This window comes from Aplidium turbinatum, chromosome 9 (genome assembly GCF_918807975.1).
Source record: "Aplidium turbinatum chromosome 9, kaAplTurb1.1, whole genome shotgun sequence".
Lineage (NCBI taxonomy): Eukaryota > Metazoa > Chordata > Ascidiacea > Aplousobranchia > Polyclinidae > Aplidium > Aplidium turbinatum.
Window position 1 is genome coordinate 27,282,689 of NC_137480.1, and position 23,831 is coordinate 27,306,519.

At 41.4% G+C, this 23,831-nt stretch overlaps 1 protein-coding gene and 1 pseudogene across 3 annotated transcripts; both read left to right on the forward strand.

Moving 5' to 3' along the window:
* Positions 1 to 918: 918 nt before the first annotated feature.
* On the forward strand, positions 919 to 23,760 carry LOC145777009 (WD repeat-containing protein 44-like). 3 transcript variants are annotated; one of them, XM_082588275.1, is made up of 21 exons: positions 919 to 1,055; positions 1,250 to 1,307; positions 5,958 to 6,137; positions 6,274 to 6,652; positions 7,087 to 7,237; positions 11,178 to 11,306; positions 11,525 to 11,583; positions 12,021 to 12,091; positions 14,866 to 14,928; positions 15,801 to 15,875; positions 16,782 to 16,974; positions 17,057 to 17,376; positions 18,579 to 18,717; positions 19,132 to 19,343; positions 20,016 to 20,138; positions 20,272 to 20,382; positions 20,787 to 20,897; positions 21,358 to 21,465; positions 21,884 to 21,993; positions 22,339 to 22,472; positions 22,981 to 23,760. In XM_082588275.1, exons 1-21 carry the CDS (start codon positions 997 to 999, stop codon positions 23,166 to 23,168), a joined length of 2,973 nt encoding a protein of 990 aa, XP_082444401.1. In that variant the 5' UTR covers positions 919 to 996; the 3' UTR covers positions 23,169 to 23,760. The 3 variants fall into 3 exon arrangements, with proteins under 3 accessions (XP_082444401.1, XP_082444402.1, XP_082444403.1); XM_082588276.1 differs by lacking the exon at positions 14,866 to 14,928; XM_082588277.1 differs by lacking the exons at positions 14,866 to 14,928; positions 15,801 to 15,875.
* On the forward strand, positions 2,575 to 4,986 carry LOC145777417 (52 kDa repressor of the inhibitor of the protein kinase-like; annotated as a pseudogene).
* Positions 23,761 to 23,831: the final 71 nt, after the last annotated feature.

Consider the following 23,831-nt stretch of genomic DNA (forward strand, 5'->3'; position numbering starts at 1 on the left):
TAAGCTTGAAGACGCAAAACTGCCCGTTCATGAATGCGCGATGTGATATGAATATGATCGGAAGCATTACTTTTCTTTACTGCCGAAGTTCCATTTATCCAATTTTGTATCATACTACTTTTTTAACTGGGCCCCGTAGCTTTTCTAATTCCGATTTGTTTTCGTCATAAAATTTTCTACAAATTTTGCACTAACTTTTCCTTCTGTTCACTGTGTTTCATAACCTACAGCAGGTAAATTCCACTTTTTAACTGCCTCTTCCTTTACCATGATTTATATTGGCAATGACACTGGTAAAGAACAAGCATTCAATGAAATTGTTGTTGTTGATGAAATTGAAATTGTTGTTGTTACGCAACCAGACATCTATCACAAACCGCAATTAACAAAGCTCACTCTAAAGGTTAACGCGTTAACCTATTACTTACATGTATTCGACGTCTGTTGATGTTGTGTGGTTCGTTGTGAAAGCGGCGCGATCGTTTCTGATACAGCTGGACGAGATAACGGAAGGCGAAGCGCAATAAGGAGTGAATGCTTACAATAATTTGACGTCTACTGGCGTTGAATCAATGCAAATAGGGTGATATTTCTATAAAAGATTCAATTCTCCCGGCTGGGCACGTGTCTTAGCGCCGGCGAAGTAGAAAGTAACCCAAATAAAAACATCAAGCAACAGTAAGATTGAATCAACCTCCTAGTCTGGTGTGGTCTAAGAAAATTAAGGTTATTTTTGTAATCTTGTGGTCCTTACAAGCGCTCGTGTGGCCTCGGCATTTTTATTGCCGAGGCTAATGTGCCATTTATGCATCTGCCTCGGCAATCACCTCGGCAATTGCCGAGGCTAATTTCGAAGACTGTATGTATACTGACTAATCGCTGATGATCAATTTGATTATTTTCAGACATAATGTTTATTTAATTGAGAAGTATATTTTTGAAAACAGTTTATCAAACGTATTGTGATTACTTAAAGATTCTTTGGAGTGTGTTGCAATGAACAGCAGCGACTCTGATGACTTTTATGATGCACAGCAGGACCTTGAACCCGACAAGTATGTTGAACTATATGTTGAACGTTATATGTTATGACTGGGCTTCATTATACTGTATTATGATTCTTATTCAATAATATCTCATAATTCACTGAAAGATTCTCATCTGAAATGTTTGCGATGTGACTTTTATAAAAAGTACTGGTGTGTTTCTAGTATGACCTCAACATTTTCTTTGTTATTGTTTCTTCCAGGGATTCACTGTCGCCTTTGCTAATAACTGACGAAAGTGAGGATCCTGGTATTGGAGGGGTTAGTAGTTTTATTTTTTGTTTGTGTGATCTTGTCTGAAAAGTTTTTTGACACCACATCCCAGCGGCGCAACTAGAAAAAAATCAAAGGGGGTCGGCAACGAGAGAGAAAACTAACAATTATTTGAGGAAGCGGATATATCGCAGTTACTGTAGATTGTTAGAATATTAGCCTAGTGTAAATTGACAGCGCAATGATCCAATTCTGTGACGTGCGAAGCGACCTTTTTCGCTCTGTCTGCACTTGCTACTCACTCTCAAAAAAAGTTTCCCGCGCTTTCGAAAGTAGGCAGCAAATTGTTTGCTCTCCAGGCCCACATTTTAAAAAGTAGTCCACAGAAACTAAGGGCCTGGATACACGTCAAGTTTGAGAAGATTGTAAAGAAAATTTAAATGCCGTCTTTTTGATACCAATATTATTGGTTTAAGAATGTGTGAAGTTGCGACCATACGAAGATTACAAATCAGACTAGCCTAAAGCCAGCTGCAGTTTCGTTTTGAGGGTTAATAAGGTTGCATCCTAAGTTAGCCAGTTTACCAAATTTTAGAAACCAAATTCAAAGAAAGGAAAATAAATCCTTTTAGTTTCTCCACCCTCATTCTCATAATCCCAATCAAGACAAAGGATTAGCTATTCTAGCCTAGCTTTGATTGCATTTATTTTAAAGCGATCGATACTAATTCAAGAAGAAAATTCTAATATTTACAATCTCTAATATTATTTCTAATGTTTACTGTATGTTTCGTCTATTTGTTATATATAATCTTTTAATGTTTGTTTTGTGTAATTTATAGGCCTAACTAAATTGTTTTTTTTCAAAGCTGAGCCGGTTTCCTGCACTTCAAGTTTTACTACCCTGGAAAGTCAGCCATTTTGTTTTTATGACATCATAATTAATTTTCTTCCTTGCTTTGGACTGTAATTCAGTTTTTAATTTTTATATTGCCTTCATCTCCAAGTTCAAAGTGCGTTAATATATTAAGTGCGTTAATATATTAAGTGCGTATTTAATCAACTACTTGAAAGGAAATATTTTCATCAGTTAAATTGGCCGAATTTTTCCCAGTCATTTCGGACAAATGACCGAAAAGTCTCAGCGAAAAAAAAACCCAGGGTTTGAATTGTTTTTCTATTGGTAACTCACTCTGTGCTTCAATCGAAGGTGGTTTATTGAACCGTCGCACGAGTGCTATCAGGTACATCACAAAACGGTATTTTATCTTTTTCACCCTTTCATGTTGCAGAGAAAAAATTTTTTTTAGTCATAATGCCTCCTCCGCTCGAAAAAATAAGAAAAATAACATCATATTTTTGAAAGTCCAACTTAGCTGGTGATTCAACAGAAGAAAACCTGCCTGAAACCGTTCCTGCGGATAGTTCTCCAAACACGTCTCGGTTACAAGCTTCAGATATTTCTCCCGCTGTAGCAAATCAGCTGCTGGCAGCATATGACAGACTCGACATTGGTAATTATATTGCAACAAGGTTTACCATATCACATTGTTTGAAAGCAGAACTGCTTCAGAAGCCGTGGGTACCACCGTTTCAGTATGATTTCCCTAGGTATTCAAGAAAAGTTAACGAAAAAGATAAATTTTCATCGTTCCAACGTGATTGGTTGAGAGAATTTAATTGGTTGGTATACAGTGCCGTGAAGCAGGGGAGTTTTTGTAAGTTCTGTGTGCTATTTGCACCAAGATCTGTTGGAGGGTCAGATCTCCGTCTACACGTAGAAGTAGCACTTTCTGGAGCACAACACTGTGCAGTTGGGAGGAGACTTCTACGTGAGCACGCAAGCAAATGTTATCACTTAACGGCTGCAATTAAATCAGAAAGTTTTCTTGTAACTCTAAGTACTGGTACAGTGGTCAATAACTTGAGTACTGCCAGTCAGCGACTTCTAAAGTCAAAAAAAGATTATTTGGAAGGATTTGCCACTGTCATACACCTGTTGGGCAGGCAAAATATTGCCTTTCGCGATCACCGTGATAGTGGACCGCTTTCACTGGATTCGCAAGCAAAAGAAAATGAGGGCAATTTTAAAGCCATTCTCAATCTATTGGTAGCAAGAGGAGATTCCAAGATTATCACATACATACAACAGGCTCCCAGAAATGCGATTTATCTCAGCTGGAAAATACAAAACGAATTTATTGACATAATTTCAAATCAAATTCGAGAACAAGTTGTAGAGGACATCAAGAAAGCCGGGATTTTCTCAATATTAGTAGATGAAACGAGCGACGTCACTAATTCCGAACCGTTGTTCCTGGTAGTGCGATACGTCCAAGATCTTCCAGATAATATGTCAGTGTTGAAAGAAAGTTTTTTAGGATTCAGTCAAGCTGAAGATTTAACGGGGAAAGGTTTGAGTGAACAGATAATCCAACTTCTTACACAATGGGGATTGGAACTGGATAAACTTAGAGGACAAGGCTACGACGGTGCAGCATCAATGGCCGGAAAAATGAATGGGGTGCAAGCTGTGATATCTAGGCATTACCCGTTAGCTGTCTATGTGCACTGTGCCTGCCACTGCTTAAACCTGACTTTGTCGTCTTCCAGTAGCATTTCAACTATAAGGTGTCCAATGAAAACAATTCAAGATTGCATAACGTTCTTATGTTCCAGTCCTAAACGTACAACAGCACTACGCAGGACCATTGAAGTAATTTTTCTGAATTACAACAAGACCACTCTGGTTGCCCTTTGCACAGTGAGATGGGTTGAAAGACATGATGCTGTGGTGCGCTTTATAGAACTGATTCCCGCAATTGTACAATGTTTGCATTCATTAGAAGATGACCATGACACCAACACTTCTGACAAAGCGGAACTGCTAAGCTGTAGGGTGAAATCTTTTGACTTTATTGTATCTGCTGTGATTATAAAATTTGTGTCTGGAGCTCTGATAACGCTTTCAGAAACACTACAGAAGATAACCAATGACCTTCCCTCGGTCTGTGAGTTGATACAAGACATCAAGCGCATGTTTGAGTGCGTACTTGCAGACAACGAAAAGAAAACATTTAGAGACGTTTACCGACAAGCTTGTAAAATCGCAGATGAAAACTTTATTGTGCGATCTAGTACAAACTTCCGTTCAAATCCTAGGGACGGAGATGTTGAAAGACATTTTTATGACAATGTATTCCGGCCTTTTCTGGAATCTGTAATCTCTCAACTTTCCGACCGTTTTAATTCACATTTCCGGAAAGTAGCTAAAATGTCCAATCTTATTCCCGTAAATATCGCGAACTGTAATATTACTTGTCCTAGTGACGCGAAGAGTCACTTTGATGATATCATTGACATGTACAACATCGATTTGTCGCATTCAGTAGACGTTGTGTCTCAAGAGATATTCATGTGGGCTGCCAAGTGGAAAGATACCAACTTCCTTGATTCACCACCATCAATTGACGAAGCCCTCCCTCATGCGAAGCAAGAATCCTACCCAAACGTTCGTGCATTTTTGAAGATTTTTCTCACAATACCTTGCACCACTGCTTCAGTGGAGAGAAGCTTTTCTGATTTAAAAAGAGTAAAGACGTATCTTCGAAACAGTTGTGGTGCTGAGAGGTTGACTGGAATTGCAATGATGGCTTTGCACAGAGAAGTGACCGTTGATTACAAACAATTGGTTGATAAATTTCTTGCAGATGCTCCACGTCGATAAGCACAAATGTAACCTGCGTGTTTTAAATATGAAGAGCGTTCATCTCACGTCAATTAGGCCTATGTTACATTATAGTATACATATATAACATAGGCCTAATTGACGTTAGATCAACGGTCTCTACATATTTAAAACATGATTAGATTAGCCACTGTGTGAGCTTCTTTATATTCCTGTGTTTTCGCTACATTAATCCCAACCTTACAGAGGTACAATGTATTTACATTTGTTTTTATTCGACCATTGACACAAGTTTATTATTATGACTGGTCATCCACATCAATATTGGAACTGGCAAATTCAATCCACAACACTTTTCATTAGGCTGTCATTCATTACTACATGTGTTGTGTGCTTCTCTCTGTTTTTGTTTCATTTTTTGCTATTTGTTTTTTGGGTTTTGTGGCCGTGCTAACTATTTATATAGCCTACTACATAATTTTTCATTCAGGCACGTTTTAAACCTTTCAAGGTTTTGCCACCTTTTCCCGTTCGTTAACGTGCTGGTAGGTCTATATCGATTTTTGTAGTTAGTATCTTTTTCGTCCCGGACGCGTTAATGACGAAAAATAAAATGATTGATTGAGTGATAGCTTGCGAGAATAAATGACGGTCTGTTAATATTTTGTATTGCGGTTTATGTGACTTGAGCGTGAAACAAGTTTGGTATGCATAGGACGTAGCTTGAGCTGACATACGTTAAGTAGTACATAAGTCTCAGTCTAGTTAGTCGTCCCTCTTCTTGAAGTTGCAAATCTTAAAGGGGGCTGTCATGCCGACTAGACGACCCCCCTAGTTGCGCCCCTGCCACATCCTGTATTTGATTCATAATTTATCTTATAAGACAGCATGTCTGCCAACTTTTATTAAAGTTATAAAAAGTTAGGTGCAAAGTTTCATTGTGTGGCTAATTTCATATAATTTGAATATAAATTATGTTTCATCAACTAAACTTATATTGGCCACGACAGGTAAAGAATCCTAACTCACCATGCAGATCTGGAGCTGATCTGTCTTTGGAGCATCTCATCCACTCGACTGATGAGCGACTTGTCGTGATTACTGATGACGCATCTGCTTCTCATGATCAAAACCAGGAACCAGTTGATGCATTGTCTGCCCCAGCTGAAGTGATTCTGACAGTGGAAGAGGTATCTGATCACATTTTCTGTTTTTTTTTTAAATACCAGACTGGAAAGATGCAAAAAAAGGTAAAAAGTTTGTCTCATTACGAGAACATGTCCATGGGTAGAAAATTAGAATCATTCCCTTATTTTTTTGTTGTAGAATCTTCCAGTTCTTGTGGATGACTTGGTTACTCAAGAAAGTAATGACATTTGCAAAGAACAACAAATTGTCCCTTCTGAAAAAGTCACAGAATTTTTACTGAGAGCAGCTGTCGAAGACACTACAGCTGATGCCCCTTCTCATGGTGACCCCCCAAAGTTAGAGCCCTCTGTCTTGCCTTCCCTGCCCTTGGATGAACCTTCAGCCGAAACTAAAGTCGATCCATGTAATGACATCATCGACACGTCATCAAAAGTTGATGGGAATTGGTCGGAGTCATCTTCCAAGCGATCTTCCTACCATCAGCCAGACATTGTGGCTTCCATTAAAGAGCGACCCTCCCACCTACCCGGGGTCCAGTCATTCCAGCTGACTCATGGTGAGTCGCCTGCTTGTATGCTTCAATCATAGGTTCAGGTTTATTACAAGTTTGGAGAGTTGGTTGGTATTGTCTAATGTGCCATGTCAACAGGTGTCTAAGCCTTGCAAGGCAAAGCAGTGCATGTGGCCCCACATTCACTCGAACAATGCATCAAACAACTCAGTTACTTTATCAATCAATGTTGTCAATATGTTGCCATGGTTACCTGGGAAATCAAAATTGTCCCGTTGAACTTGAAAGTAACCTCATGTACGTTGTATGACATCACAATATGTTAGCTTGCTGTCAAAGCGATATTTTGTCACGACATTCATGGTTTGTGCGACACATGAGGCGGAATACTTGCAACTTACGTCTCACCTATGTGTTGGAAAGTGCGTCATGCGTGTCGTGTTTCCATGGCAACTGCTAACAACAACTTTTTTTTCCAGAGCAAATTATTCTCTCGGAACAAAAGAAGCCTCCTCCTCATGTGCCCCACCCATCTCCAGCCCGCCCCAAAAGGCCACCCCCACCGAGACCGAAAGCCCCACCTAAACGCCCCCCATTGCCTAAAGGCGGACCACAGAAACCGTTTTTAAAGTGATTTTTTAAGGACCTCCTTGCTGCATCCCAATTATGCTTTTTGTGTCACAAATGTTTGTCTTCTATCATTCCAGTCTGCTTTATGTTACAAGCGATGACAGAATAATGAAGGTTCAGTCATCGCGGCCATCTCAACGGTCGAAGCGATGGCCCTTAGTTTCAAATCGTGAACTATTTGCTCTGAGGACATGGCTGTGGAGTCGGGCGAAAATTACGCCGCTATGACGCCTCGGTTTATAACTGGCCAACTCCGGACACCTCAAAGTCTCTTCCATGACTCCACAGTCCTGTTTGACTTCTGGGTTTTTTTTTTCGGTCATTTATCGGTCATTGACCGATTTTTTAGCAAAATGTCCGAAAAAATATAGTCAATTCGGTCAAAATGTCCGAAAAAATATATAGTCAATTCGGTCAAAATGTCCGAAAAAATATATAGTCATTAGGGTGGGTCGAAATTTGGACTTTTTATCCGATTTCATTGCTACAAACTTTTTTTCTTGCGAATAGTCATAAAACGACATTCCTGAAAGTTTGAACTTAATCGGACATCGTCTTCATTTCTAAAAATCGCGGTTTATAAAGGTACCTGAAGCGATTTTTTTGAGGCTTGAAAATGCATTGTTTGTAATAGGAGGTTATTTTCACGAGATTTGAAAACGTCATAACTTACTTAATTCTTATTGTAAAAAGATGATCTATGCGTCAACAGATTCAATATAATTAGGAGAATCCAATTCATTGTGTACTGATTCCGAAAAATGATGACGTCATCAATGACGTCATTAAACAGTAATTTGCAAATAGTGATAAAACTGATAATCCCACATGCTTCATCTCTAAGTTATTTGATAATGAATTGATGTACTTTCCAAACATAAACATCATGCTGGTACTTGATAACGTCACATACATCATTAAGATGAAACTGTTAAGATAACATCAAGAACAGGTGGCTAGATTTTTTTTCGCGTAGAACTCTACAGTGTTGTTCAGCAACCTGGAAATCAGTATTTAACTGCTGTCAGTCTAATATCAAGAACAGCTGAAGATATTACAAATACTCTAATGGACTGTATCAAAAAATATAATATGGTGCATTGTGTCAAAGTATTTGGGTGTGATTCCGTGAATGTAAACACTGTATTTAAATCAGGTGTGATAACTGGACTGAAACAACGCCTTGGTCATCGTGTGAGTTGGTTTATATGCATGTTGCAGCCAATGAGTTACCCTTTCGACACGTCTTCGCTACATTAGATGGACCTACCAGTGGTGACACACCATTTAAGGGCCAATAGAAAAGCTTCTAAGTAGAGTTGAATTTGAAGAAGTCAACCCTTTATTTGTGCCTGTGAAGATGGGGCCAGGAAATCGTTTGCTACCGGAGCACATAGTAAAAGATCTATCGACTGATCAAAGGTATCTGTACGAGATTACCAATGCCATTAGGAATGGCTATGTTTCATCTAAACTGATGTACGCAAAGATTGGTCCGTTAAATCATTCGTGGTGGCTAACTTTCGCGTCACATTGCTACAAACTGTACATCAGTGATCACAAATTGCCAAGTGACATTGCAGAAAACTTGAAAATAATTGTTGCGCGTATAGTCATTCAATATGCCCCATGTTGGTTCAATATAAAATGTGAACCACTGTACAAAGACGGACCAAAGCATATCCTTAAATCATTGCAGTGCTGTTCACTTTTGCCTGATAAAATTCGAGACATTGCGTTAAAATATGTTAAAAAGAATGCTTATTTTGCACACCCGGAAAGGCAGTGTGAAACAAATCTTTGAAGAGCAATATTGTTATTTAAAATCAAGCGAATCATAACTAATTGATAACGATCCATTATCTATCACAAACACGCAATATTTTCCAGAAGCCATCATACTGAAATGTAATTAATAATTTATATGACGTCATCAAATACCAGCATGATGTTTATGTTTTGAAAGTACATCAATTCATTATCAAATAACTTAGAAATGAAGCATGTAGGATTATCAGTTTTATCGCTATTTGCAAATTACTGTTTAATGACGTTATTGATGACGTCATCATTTTTCGGAATCAGTGGCCTACACCAGGGTTGTCCAAAGCCTGGCCCGCGGGCCGCATGCGGCCCGCGACCTCCTTCAATGCGGCCCGCCGTCTCTTCTAGAAAGCTTTTAAAAATTACCGTATATCCTCGCATATAAGCCGACCCTAGAAAAAAAACCTTAAAATGGTAAATTTATAAAAATCCGCATATAAGTTTTATGTTTAATTTGTAATGAAATGATATCTGTTATGAAAGAGTACAATGTACAACGACACTACAGCACTCTTCATGTCACTGGCTATGATAAATACACTGGTGAGGCGCGGCGAGCCCTACTCAATGATCTCAAATCAAACCTGCGTAAGCGTCAAGAAAACATGTTTCAATTAGTGAAGCCTTCGTCTTCTACAACCATTGCTTCTTATGATGTATCACTTTTGATGGCTAAATCCAAAAAACTTCAATGTATTCAGTGCTCCGCTGACTATAACTATATCAGAAGCCGATGACGATTTGCAGCTTGAATTGTGTGACTTGCAAAGTGACCAGTTTTTATTAAGCAAAGCTACACTGCCAATCACTCAATTTTGGCCTCTTCTTTCTGAAGAGCATTATCCTAATTTACGCCGTTTTGGATTGCACTTGCTGTCAATGTTTGGCAGTACCTACCTTTGTGAAGCAGCATTTTCCGCAATGAAGTCGATTAAATCCAAAGAGAGGAATCTACTTAAACAAACATCTCTCGAAGCCTGCCTTCGTTTAGCCTTAACCTCAGTTGACATTGACACAAAGGAGCTGGCTTCCAAAATGCAGGCACACCCATCTCACTGAATTTTAAGTAAACTGTACCGTTTTACGTACTTCCTTAAATATTTTTTACGAATAAATTTATGGTTTATTCTTATTCATACTTGTCAGTTATTTATAAGGTTTCCTGGTCTACTGACGTTGCTTAAAATTTCCAAAACTCTCTTATTCGTAGTATTCACATCTTAGCTTCTTTAATCTATTCCCCAATATGTTTTTATGATAAATATAAAGATTCATTTACACATGTACGTGTTTTACTTTACATCTGGTACGGTGAGACAGTGTATAAGAGGAAAAATGTCAACTGCGGCCCGCGATCTAATTTCCTTGCCGAATGCGTCCCGCGTCCCATAAAGTTTGGACAACCCTGGCCTACACAATGAATTGGGTTCTCCTAATTATATTCAATCTGTTGACGCATAAATCATCTTTTTACAATAAGAATTAAGTAAGTTATGACGTTTTCAAATCTCGTGAAAATAACCTCCTATTAAAAACAATGCATTTTCAAGCCTCGAAAAAATCGCTGCAGGTACCTTTATAAACCGCGATTTTTAGAAATGAAGACGATGTCCGATCAAGTTCAAACTTTCAGGAATGTCGTTTTATGACTATTCGCAAGAAAAAAAGTTTGTAGCAATGAAATCGGATAAAAAGTCCAAATTTCGACCCACCCTAATAGTCATTCAATTTGGTCAAAATGTTCTTTTCTCAGATAAAACACGACAGCGTTTCTCAGCGAAACTTAATGTTGTAGCCAGTCAGGAAGTGCAAATTTTGGTTTGTATCAGCTACTTGAAAGGAAATATTTTCATTAGAAAAAAATGACCGAAATAAATAAAAAATGACCGATTTTTTTCAAGTCATTTCGGACAAATGACCGAAAAGTCTCAGCGAAAAAAAAACCCAGCAGTGAGGATGCACGTTGCCATGGTGATGTGCGAAACATTTTTGCCATTTTATGTTTACTTCAGTTTCATCGAACTAACGTTGCTAGAATGTTAAAATGAGTTGGCGACCAGAGTTTTGGTCACTCCGCGTGACGTCAGCATGTCACGTGTCACCACCATTGTTGCAGCTCAAACGACGACGCGCTGCTGACACCCAACTCCACTGTGGACAACATCACTCGGGAGTTTGCCGCCGCACTTAGCGACACCAAGCGAAAGGAAGATACATGGAACCCTTTGGAATCTTCATCCGCCGAGTAAGTTCCGCAAGCATCCGATGATCCTCGACGATCTCCTGCATCCGTAGGATCCACATCTTGTTTGTGAATGTTCTAAAATCGTTACGGCTCTTCAGTATAAGTAAATGGTTTTGTGTAATTTCAAACGCGTCCATTTCATTCAAAACAAGCTGACACGTTCTTTGCCCAGTTCCCCACATACCTGGTTATGTCTTCTAACCATCCACCATCCTCAGGCCCACTCCGGTACGATCACCAGCCAAGTCTACAAAGGACCAGACACAGAAGAGAAAAGGTACAAACAACTTGAAATGTTAAGGTTGTTGGTTCAATGATAACTTGCCAGTCTCGCTTCCTGTTGTCGAATGCCAGTCGTGCACAGCTGCCACCCATCGCTGGTCGAGCTAATATTATTCCTAGAAATTTGGTATCACCTTGTTGCAAATAATTTCAAAACATCAACACAAACAAAGCATAAACATCATGAAGGCTTGTTGAAGACGGCAGAGCATCAATTGCGGTCGTTAGTTAGATGTTGTTTTATGTTTGCGTGGTCAGATTTACATCGCAAGAGGCTGGGACGTAATTTGTATAAAGCTTTGTTGCTCAGATCTTTGTCGCTTGCGCAATGAACTGCATCTGCCGTACTCGTATCTGGTGCAATCGTTCTGACAAATGTTTGGAACATCTCTTTGTTGGTGCATTGTGAGTTTCATCTACGATTCGTTGCAGATCTTCCATTGAAACGTCACTCCCTGTCGCGGAAACTGTCGAACCAAAGCGGAGGCGGTTGCTTGGACGAGGTGGGTACTGGTCTGGCGCACCCAAGTGGCCGTTTATTAGGTGTTGTCAGGTCTTGACTTCAATAATATTTGTAAACCTAGTTTGACAATCTTTGCACAGTGACCAACTCCTACTATCGCCAAGTTAAACCGAGCTTGATGGGTAGGTGGTCCGTTGCTTGCGGAAACATTTGTTGACATTTAGTTTCGAATCAAAAAGTCATCAAGCCATTTTGCTCAGATTGTAAAATATGATCGGGTATTTTCCCCAGTTTATAAAGTTGGATGTTTATATTTCAAGAACTTTATTTATTGTGTTTGCCTGATGGTGCAGAATCGAGCATGAACGTTTTGTGCATTCGAATTGTTTACCTCGTTGCTTGGCAACTAAAAGGGATGATTCTTTTCATTTTGTAATGCAACAACTACCAGTCATTTGTCTCGCACTCCCCGCCTGGTGATCTTGCTTGTTACAACTTGGAAGGATCGTTTCCGTCCAATTGTCCGCTGGCCATTGTGACGTCACACTAACATCATCTTATCGCGGTTGCCCCTTCACTACAAACACTTAGTTCGCATGCACCGATCATGGTTAAGGAATGAAACTCAGTTCTTCATCTCATTAAAACGGTGTCAGACCACAGTGACGATCGGTGAGGGAAAGCAAGGAAAGCAGTGCTTACCTGAGCGAAAACTATGCAAAATATAATGACTGAATTCTAGGTTTAACTTCTTATTGTTTTTATCACGTCTATTTTAACTTGAAAATTACTGTATTCGTGACTAGAATTACTCGTAACGCTTGTGAGTAGTCTAAGTCCTCACCAAACCGCATGTCTTGCCTATAAATGCCAATTAACGCAAACGCTTCTGTCAGAAACAATCACTGAGGCTCCAGGTAAGCAACTATCAAACTTGCTTTCCCAGATTCAAAAATGTCAAAAAACGCCTTCGTTTTATCCAATCCTCACTCGTTTTGCAAAACGTCACCAGCTGCTTAGCCAATCAGATGTGTTATAGTTATGGTATGGTTAGTTGTGCTTTCCCAGTGACGTCAATGCGAACATTCGCAAGAGCGGCTAGACTAACTCGTCAGAATGGTCTCTCGTCACGGTGCAGAGCGCAGCATCATAATGCCGAAATAATTGTTGCTGTTTTTTTTATGTCTCCTCGCCATGTACTCTAGCCTACTAGCTTTCATAGTCATGCCTTTGCCCTTTTTACAGCGTTGATATAACGTTACTTCGCCAATGAACGTTCAGGTGCGGATGCAATATTTAGTTCGTTAAGCTTCTATACGCAGGAGGCAAACTTATCCAGCTTTTTGTACAAATTGCTTGCGGTTGTAATGTTTAGGCCTAAGTGTTAGTTTTTGTAATGTAGGCCTAACTGAATATCTGAGAATGAACATTCATGACGAATTAAATATTTAGACAACTATTATTCCATGTCTAACACTGGATTTTGGTCCTGCAACGTTAAAATTAAGATAGTTCATGACTTCTAAACATTAAATGGATGTATGATCACGACATAGGCGAAGCACAATTTGACAGATTTTTATTTTTGATTTGTTTTGGAAATGCTCTCAGAGCGCACCAAATTGGAAGTGTTTTTCAAAAATTTCTGGGGGAGGCCCCCCAGACCCCCCGCTGGAAGTGTTGCCTTCGGCAACACACCTTCGGGCTTCGCCCGACGGTTACGCCCTTCGTGCCTACTACCTTGCTGCAGCATATTTCCAAGTTGCTTTCCCAACGGTTTAAGCCACCGAACGTCACTGCTTGTTGACAATTGAAATTGTAACACAAATCGCTCAATGTCGTTGTATGAGCCTCTGCACTGCGGTGGCAGGTGGGGAGCGTTGGGCAATTTAACGAAACCCCGACGAGAAGTGCTGCTTTCCCGCGTTGCTTACCAGCGGGTGAAACACCCTTCATTATGACGTCATCAATGTCATGTTTCGAACATTGTGTTTTCATCCGATTATGAGGTGGCAGGTGTGCCTCATTGCACCTGATAGTGCCGCAGTGTGGGAGGATTTTTGAAGACGGGAACATGATTTTTGTCAAAATTAACTCAGGCAGAAATATCAATCAACGCGAATTCCTTTTCTCAAGGTCGCTAATGGGGTGAAGAACAAGTTCTCTTTCCTATTTATAGCGATGTTAAAAACGTTTTTTTTACTCTTTGTTTTTGGCATTTTTTGTTTTTGTATCGTTTGCAATCACTTCATGCATTTTAGCAGCAACAGCGATTTACAATAATTATTATAAAAACTGAATTAAAAAACACAACTGCAAAGCTATGGCTGCTGACTGGTCTCTTGTTTCTTTGTTTAGTTTCAATTTACTTCTGTCAATCACGCGGGTGGATCATTGTAGTACTGGCCACAAGCGGGGGCGCAGTTGCACAAAATCACGTTTATTTAATGAATGGAGGCGGAACAAAATATGTCCCCACCATGCCATTGCCCCTGTTCGGTCATGGTTGATTGGTGGAACCCTGCCCTGGCAACATGCGCATATGGGCATTGCGCATATGCACAGGGGCAGTCATTTTTAGCAGTAAACATGACACGTCACAAATTGCACCTACAGCCCCTGTGATGTCACAGTTTTCCGCCAAATGTTGCGGCAGTTCGATACAACGTCCTTCAGTTGAGTTCTGGCTTGTTTTGTTGAATGATTCCATGTTTGTACGTGGTGGTTTCAAACATTAACAAACTGTTGGAAGTGCATGCAGGTGTGGCGCACCAACTGCCTTATGTTGTTGATATTACGTTTAATCACGTGCAGGAGAGACAATGGTCTGAAATGCGAAAGGAGACAGTGCTGACGATCGACTCCTCCCCAGGCTTAGTAGGTTTACCTTCTGGATTTGGTGCCATTCGGTGATCTAGCATGATAGTTGTTTTCAATCGGTGCCTAGCGAGCAATTTTGTAGAGCAAATTAATTTTCTTAACAACTCCGTGACATTAAATCACCAACGTCCTAACTCTCTACGTCATTTAAAAGCATTTAAAGAACTAATTCTTCCTGCTATTAAACATGATGTCATCATCATAGCATCTTCGTATGATGTCATTCATGTCATCATCTTTACAACCGCATGATGATGTCATGCACGACATCATCATCGCAAGTCGCAACTATACATGACGTCATGAATGACATCATCATTAAAGGTGTGTTCGTTATACCTTTCCTACCAGCTCAACTATTGATGCATGTTCATTGTTCAACCTTGTGTGCTTTCACTACTTGCACTTTCATCACAATGAATTGTGCCACAGCAATATGGGCTGGGCAATTGGGCATCCTTCCTCAGGTGGTTTGCTGTGGAATGGTTTGGTGTTCATCTGAGGAAGGTGATTGCCGGCAACACTTGCATGCGTAGATTGTAGCTTTGTTGCTTGCCTGCATAATGTTTGCTTCATCCACTTGCACTTTCTGTCCTTGCTTCAAACCATTGCACGCAATCTTAGACTTGTTTCTGTTGATCAGTTCAATAAATTGTTTGCTTTGCAACAATTTGAAAAAGTAACTCAACTGACACTTTGTTGCGAAGGATTTGTAATCAAGTCTTTTCTTTATTTGTTTGAGTCATAATCATCATCATCTGCGCATGTAACCGTTGTGTTGTCATCGATTCTTGATCTGTTTGTTTGTTACTTGGAGTGACTTGTTGCAAAGTCTTTGGCGAAGCTTAAACACGCGTTCCCTCCCGCAGGAGATCCTCTCTACTGTCATTGTCCGGAACCTAGATACTGGTCAAACCATGCCGCTGAGTGTCGCTGCTGAACAGGTGATTACCCTGTGTGTTGTAACTTTGGATGAAAGTCGTCTATCGTTACCAGGAAGAATTCGATTCCGCGCATCTTTTCGGTCAACTTGTATATGCCAATGCCTCCTAAATGAGTCCTAATCCTCCCTGCGGTGGTGGCTGGTGAGGATGGACTTGGTTGATGTGGTTTATTGCAAAGCACTTGTCCTTCCCATCACTGACGCAGCGACAGATGTTTTATCGAGATGTTAGGGTTGCCAGGTTGATAGTTGGAAGCAATGCAGGGGTTGGGGTTTGTGGAAGGGAGCCGGCGATATTTCTTGTGATGTTATTGGCTTTAAAATATTAACATCAAATCCGAAGTAACATTTTACCAAGTTTTATCACAAAGACCAGTTTCATTCATGTAGTAAATCTATTTCCATCTCCCTCTCTGCTACGGTCAGGGAGCCTTTGTTGCCGGATAGGTTAAGCGTGGCATGTGAGTGACTTGCGTTGTACAGGAATATGATCAAGGCGAGATAAACTTCGTTAAACTCGTTGAAAAGATAAACAAAGTTACCTGCACAAAAGCTCAACTTATTAAAAATGGCAAGGTATTTTATGGTTTACTTTTGAGATAACGCAGCTAGTGCAACTTCGTAGAGTGTCGGTGACTTCTATAAACTCTGGAATACAACCACATCTAAGTTTATGGTTGTCCTAGTCATGGTTGCTATGAGCGATAGTTGCTATGGTTTATCTCTTTGTGTGAAACATTTATGTGACGTCAGTGATGTCGTGAGGCGGTGATAAGTTTGAACAAAGTTTTCATAAGTCGTATGTCACGGTTGATTGCACCTTTTCCGGATGAAGTTTAATGGACCATCACATATGCACCAACCCTAGTGGTTGTTCTCTAAACTTTCATCTTTCCTCATCATTCAGGTATCGCAGTGCTTGAACCCCCTCGCCCTTCAGATCATGAGTCGGACCAAAGAGTTTGCATGTGCCACTGCCGGCGCTGAAGAGCAAGCTGTGACGTCACACAAGCCGCAGACGCCCGAGCAACCGCGTCCGCTTTCCCGCGTCTCTCTAGAGGAGGATTCCTTGTCGGTGGCCAGCGATGAGATCACGATAGGTATGGATGATTTAAAGATACCTTCGTGTGGCAATATTGATCCTGGTGGTGATGTAGACTTAAACGATATTGATCTTTGCAGGAGCGGATGCTGCGTCTAATCGGACGCTTAGTGATGGAGGAAGGAAACTTAGGATGAAGAGCAAAAGATTAAAGTCGTTCATTGGAAAAGGAGCCAGGAAGATGAAGAATGTTGCTGGTGGCCAGATGGAGCGAGCGGTGCACAAGGTGAAGCAATCGAAAGGTGACAACATGCCTTGCGACTCCCTCAATGTCTCCAGTGATGAAGATGTTGCTAATTCAATGACCAATTCTTTTGTGAAAACGAAGTCATCTTCCTCAAACAAAGATGCGCATCACTTCTCTCGCCCCAAGCTCGTCCAAGACATTGCTGTCCATGTGGTGAGTTGATAGTTATGGCGATGGTAGTCATTTCATTGACCTGGGTTTGATTTCCACCACTGCTATTGCTTTTTTTTCTTCTGTAATTACCAAACAAAGTTCAAAGGGATTTTTTAATGATACCTTTTGGAAAGTTGCTACCCAACAGTAGATTTGACTCCTGGCGATCTATGAAGTGAACTTGCAGCCTCGCACGTTGGTAGAGCCAGTCTACAGTACATAAGCAACGCTTAAGGCTATGATTGCGCAAATATGTTTGAAAATCTTCTACCACTAACCTAATATATACAAACAAGCAACCACACGGCATTTAACATAATCCATTAAAATTGAACATAAACTATAAGCTACAAACGTTTTCGGCCATACACACGTTAGCCCTTATCAAGTTACACAAAAAATAACTGCTTGTCATATCTACAATGAAAATGAATAACTGATCTAAACACTGAATTGAAAAACGAAATGCAAAATGAAACGGCAGAGCATAGGAGAAAGGCACATCACATGGCGTTTAAATTACGCGAGGCAAAGACGCATCATATGACGTATCAAGAAAAGACGTTGAGTAAATAAGAAGCACCTGAGGCAAACAACTGTGTATTGATGCGAGGATTGTATGATTTTATTAGCAAAGCCTCGTGGATTTTAGTGTCCAATTCGGTGGAACATTTACGCATAATTCTAAACGACTCCAATGATGGTAAATGTCTGTTGTATATGTCTGTGGTTGAAGAAAGTGACCTCTTTACCAAAATTGTACTAACCTAATAGCCTTGTAGGGCCAAATAGGATTTTTGTAATTACTGCAACGCCGAAAGATGTCCAGAAATGATGGGTTATTGTAGGAAGAAAGTATATGTCAGCTGATGAGTAAGTTAATATATCTGAAATAGCTCACTGTTGTGATATTCACTTACAATGCTCATTATCTTGTTGTCTCTAACAGTTGCTCTGCTGTTATAGAAAACTTTCACAATTGACAATGATTTTGTGACTCTGCAAAGTAGCTTCTGCTGCGGATAGTTCGTGACTTGTTTTGTTAGAAAGAAACTTCATTATTAGGTTCAGTTGTTGCAAATTCCTCACAACATTCTTGCAGAACTGTTCTTGGTGATATGACAGGGACACAAATCTACAGGCTCCCTTCAAACTAACTTGTGGTTTAATCATCTTCTTCATTGTAATGATGTCGCCACTAGGGAGCGGTGTGGAGCATGAAGTTCAGCCACTGCGGCCGACTCCTCGCCACTGCCGGCCAGAACAACGTGATCTGGGTCTGGGTCCTCAAGGATTACTTCTCCTTTTTCAACAACCTGCGGAGTAAATATGACGGCAAAGGTTGGTTGAGGTTGCGTGGTTGCTTTGTGTGTGTTGTCTGCAAGGTGATGCAGTTCAGGAACGTTAGTTTTGCGTTATGATTATTGCCTTAGTGCATTGCACCGAGTCACGTGCGCTTGATTACGTCGTGCCTCCCTGTGGGTGTGAGTAGTTTGTAATTACGGCAGCAGGACTTGGTAACCACTACACAGTGATTTGTCACTTGTACACAAAGCTCTACTCGTGTTAAGACCTCTTTTCAATTCCTTTACGTTTGTGGGTTTCTGTAGATATTCTGCAGCACCTACAAGCGTAACAGTGGTGTCAGAAGTGGGATTCGAACCCACGCCTCCATCTGGAGATCAGTGTGCTATCACAGCGCTACATGCTCTGTGACGTGTGAATAAGTGATTACAAGCGATCGATCTTTTGCAGAACGCGGAGCGGTCTTTGCAACTCCTCCTCGCAACAGCATGGATCCTCCTTGCTCTCAAGAAGAGCTCAGCCAGGAAAGGTCAGGTTCTATAGGAGGAAGAACCATCCATGAAGATGAAGCAGATGATGAAGAGGATGCTCCATTCCGCTCCCTTCCGTTCTCTTCCTATGTCGGACACACTGCTGATGTGTTGGACCTCGCCTGGTCCAAGGTCCGATATTTCTTACTTTTGTTACCAATTGATTGGCGACCGATGCTTACGACAAATCTCCAATCACTTAAACCATGGGTTCCCAACCTGGGGGCCATGGCCCCCTAGTGGGCCATGAGCCTTTTTCAAGGGGGCCATGGAAAAATTTGAAAAATAATAATTTTTTTAGTTTATCATCTCTAAGTCCACTCCAACACTATATAACTAAATAAATATAAATTAAAATTTAATAAAAATACTACAGTAGCACATTTTGCCCAAATCTTCATGAAATGTTCTTTAATTTCCAGTTGTTTCAAAAATAACAATTTTTTTGATTAAACTGACGTTTCTTAATTCTTTCAAAAGGTTGAAAAAATAAGGGGGGCCATTGATTTTTCAAAATTTTCAAAGGGGGCCACGGTGTAAAAAAGGTTGGGAACCCCTCACTTAAACCGTAGAACTGAAAACAACTAAGATCAGTTGAGACCTCTCTTTGTGCGATGACGTCACCACCCCAGCGCCACTCAATGGCGTTGTGTTCGTGATGTCATACCCTTGATATTTGTCTTCATAGCAAGTGTCGCTACCGCCTTCAGTATCACTGCTATGTTTCCAGTATCACTGCTATGTTTCCAGTATCACTGCTATGTTCTCAGTAATCTTCAGTAAATCATGGATTGATGTTTGTAGAATTACTTCACCCTCTCCTCATCCATGGACAAGACGGTCCGACTCTGGCATGTCTCGCAGAAGGAATGTCTCTGTTGCTTCCAACACATCGACTTCGTCACCGCGATATCGTTCCATCCCAAGGTAGGTCCAACGATCCCTTCATTTGGTCAGAAAACATCCTTTTGCACTTTCATTTATTATTTGTATTTTGTTGAAGTTCGGTTATTCCCCTTTCCTTACCATCTTCAGTTATCTTCACTCTCTTTCGTTCCAGGATGATCGGTACTTCCTGAGTGGATCCCTGGACAGCAAGCTCCGGTTGTGGAACATCCCGGAGAAGAAGGTGGCTCTGTGGAACGAGATCTATCCGGACTCGTCGGCCGGGGTCAGTGAAGTGACGTAGGGATATTGATTTAAAGCCTCAGTTCAACGTCGAGGTTGTTGCGCTTGCTTGTTAATTATTGAATTCACTTTGCCCGAGCGATTGATCGGCGATTTTCTCAAATATTGTTACAAGAACTCCGTGGCCACCAAGCCTCTGCTCATAGCAACGAGCATCCCTCGAGTCGAAAGGTTTTGAACCACTGGCGTTGGCCCGATGACCGATGTTGACCGTTTTTGTCCCACTGCACGTTAGGATTGAACCAATGTCCTGTGCTTGTACTCAGTCTCCGCGGTAAGTTGTCAACGTAGAATGGTTGATGAATAGAGCGAAATGCGACAGGATTCAGTTACCCATTCAGTGAATGTTGATACCAAATGATGATTAATTTGATCTTAATCTTCCAGTCTTCATCCGGAGGTGGAGGAGCTCTCATCACGACCGTCAACTTCTGTGAGAACGGAAAGTACGCGGTGTGTGGCACTTACGATGGACGATGCATGTTCTACGACACCGAGGTATTTCCCCCATTGGGATATTGATCGAATAGTGACCGTCCCAGTGCGAGCGTCGCACCTTGTGTCTGGGGCCAAGTGAAAACCTTTAATTGCAGCAAGGGCTTATCTGCTTTTGGCATCAAGTTTTGTGAGGACTTGAGTTGAGAAAAGCACCAAACTACATTTATCCAACTTTGAACATAATGTTGCGGCTTTTTCCTGTTGCTTATGTGTATGCGTTCCTGAGCGTTGTGTGAACATCCCAACCCATCCCAACCAACTATCCCATCGCGACGCTAATATGCTAGTAATATTGTAAATATTGTGTTGGATGCGGTGACTGCATAATGCATATGCGGTGGTAACTCATCCGCGGTGCCTTGCGTTGGCCGCGTCTCTTTCAATTGCCTTCTGTCACAATTGCTGTAGTTAGGTGAGTTGAAGTTCCCATCCAACCTGCATCACCTTCTTGTTGTTCCAGCATCTGAAGTACCACACGCAGATCCATGTCCGCTCCTCTCGTGGACGCAACAACAAAGGCCACAAGATCACTGGGATCGAACCTCTGCCGGGAGAGAAGAAGATACTGGTGAGATTGTGGAACTTCCTCGGACTGGGAAAGCTTCTTTGAGAGCTTCATCCTGCCAGTTTCGCATACTTGTTGAGGCTTTGTACCGCTGACGTATGCCCCGTCATCGAGATTGACAGAGTGAAGTTACCACTTGCTGAAGTTTTGTTTCCTGGAAATAATCCCATCTATCTACCTTAAAATGTGCTGCTCAAGCGCACTCCTTGAGAGTCAACCAGCATCACTTGATCTTGCCGGTTCTACAATCTGTGCGTTCATCTATAAAGCAGCTAACACTTCGCGAAGTGGCATCGCCTTCATACAGTGTCGTTTATGAACGTCTGCGTTGTAGTCACTTACGTTTTACCCAGCTCGACCGCAGCATCTTCAGGAATATTGCGTGTTAGTTCGTGCGTCAACGCTTCATGTTATTGCGCAGGTGACGTCAAACGACTCGCGTGTGCGTCTCTACGACCTGCGCGACTTGTCGCTCACCTGCAAGTTTAAAGGGCTTACCAACCTGAGCAGCCAGATCAAAGCCAGCTTCAGGTGAACAACTTATGAAATGTTTGTGTCGGATGATTTACTTGAAGCTTGTTATGCGGCTTCAACCTCTGTGTTTGCTGGCACCGAATCTTGTTCATTCATCTTCTGGTTATTGATCCGAGATCGGCAATGACTGCAACTCGCTTTCAATAGCAAAGATCTAGACTGTACTGAGTACTCGTTGTCGTTTACGTAAGAATTCTGTTTGTTCACCCGACCATGGGGCGTTAGCTGGCAACCCTGTTTGTACCAACCACTTCCAACTCGGTGGGTGAACGGAAGAGGCGGATTGTGCGGTTGCGTGACGTCATAATCAGGCCACCGACCATGACTTTTATTCTTTCCCAGTCACGACTCGAAATACATAATTTGTGGATCTGAGGACAAGTCGGTTTATATCTGGCGGACCAACCCTCCCCAGGACGTCACCAAGTTATCGTCATTCCGACGCGATCGAAACGATGCCTGGGAGAGCATCAGAGGTGAGTGGGAGGACAGTAGGTTCAGGTTTCACCGCACATTGCGTTGTTATACGTCGGACTTATGTTTCAATAACTTATTTCTTGAAGGTTTGAACAATGTTATGAAGTCTTTCAGAAAAAATTGGAAAATCTTTCTGAGGTGTCCCTACCTTTCCTTTTATAGCATACAAGGGGCACATTTTACCTCATAGTGGGCCCTCCACTAATACTGGAATAGGACAATTCAATGCTTGCCTAGTCGAGTGAGCATAATGTTTGCTTCTGAATATTTCATTATTTCTTAGTTTTTGAGGCGCACATAAAAATATTTTACTCATTATATCGACCGGTGACAGCTGCGTGTCTAGCGCCTCCCGTGAGGTTAGAAGATTTTGCAAGTTTAAAGAAAGAAAAATTACACGTTTTTTTTCGATTTTTAGGGGGGCACGTGATCAAGTTCTCCTCTAGATCCACAGTGATTGATATCTAACTAACGCTTACTAAGTATGACGTCATATTGCTTTTTCAGCTCATGACGCAGTTGTGACGTGTGCGATATTTGCTCCTTATCCCCACCTGATGGCTAGAAATAGTGAAAAAAGCGAATCCGGAAGCAAGACGTCATTACTCTCCGGGAAGAAGGGAGCGAACAGTTACATCATTTCCGCCGACTTTAACGGACTCATAAAAGTTTTTTCAAACTCCCACCGGAAGTGACGCATGAGGGATAATTATCCCGCCACAAGAGGCGCTCGTTTATGATGACCACGTGGGGACGACTATAAACCCGATGCCTCATGAGCGCCACCAGACGTCATTCTCCACCCCACATGAGGACAACCTCCCAGATGTCCCCATCACGTGATTGATGAGTAGACAGAGGACGAAGCATCGACTGTGATTTGAGATTATGTTGCTTCGTGGCAGCAACGTAGAGCTTGCGTACTTTAAGTCGATGATTATGACGTTTCTGGTCGATGACGTGAGTCCTGATCTGCAACTTGTGTTGCGTCACGGCCTGATTCTCGACGACCGAATGCGCCTCTGACGTGTTAACATCGTTTGTGACGTAAAATTACTTCTATCGCGTGTTAATGTGATGACCTCCCCTCATCATGACGCCACAATGAGGTCGTGACTGATGGGCGGTGAGGCGGCCCACAGAAGAATGCGACGGTGTAGTGCCCCCTGCAATATGTTTCTATTTGTGAAATAAATTAAGAATATATATTACTCGTGAAAGCTCTATCGCTGCTTTGTGTAAGAGGCGAACCAGCGTCGTTTGATCGAAACACCGAGATTCACAATTTCAATTTATTGAGTGAACAAGCAACACGTGACAACCATGAATCAGTGTGATTGGATGACTTGCGCTTGTAC

Bases quoted from the DNA above. Each gene is read 5' to 3' on its own strand.
- LOC145777009 (XM_082588275.1), top strand. From the start codon at position 997: ATGAACAGCAGCGACTCTGATGACTTTTATGATGCACAGCAGGACCTT. The intron at 14,929-15,800 runs GTAGGTTTACCT...TCCCTCCCGCAG, and splicing joins TCGACTCCTCCCCAGGCTTA to GAGATCCTCTCTACTGTCAT. The intron at 17,377-18,578 runs GTGAGTTGATAG...TGTCGCCACTAG, and splicing joins AAGACATTGCTGTCCATGTG to GGAGCGGTGTGGAGCATGAA.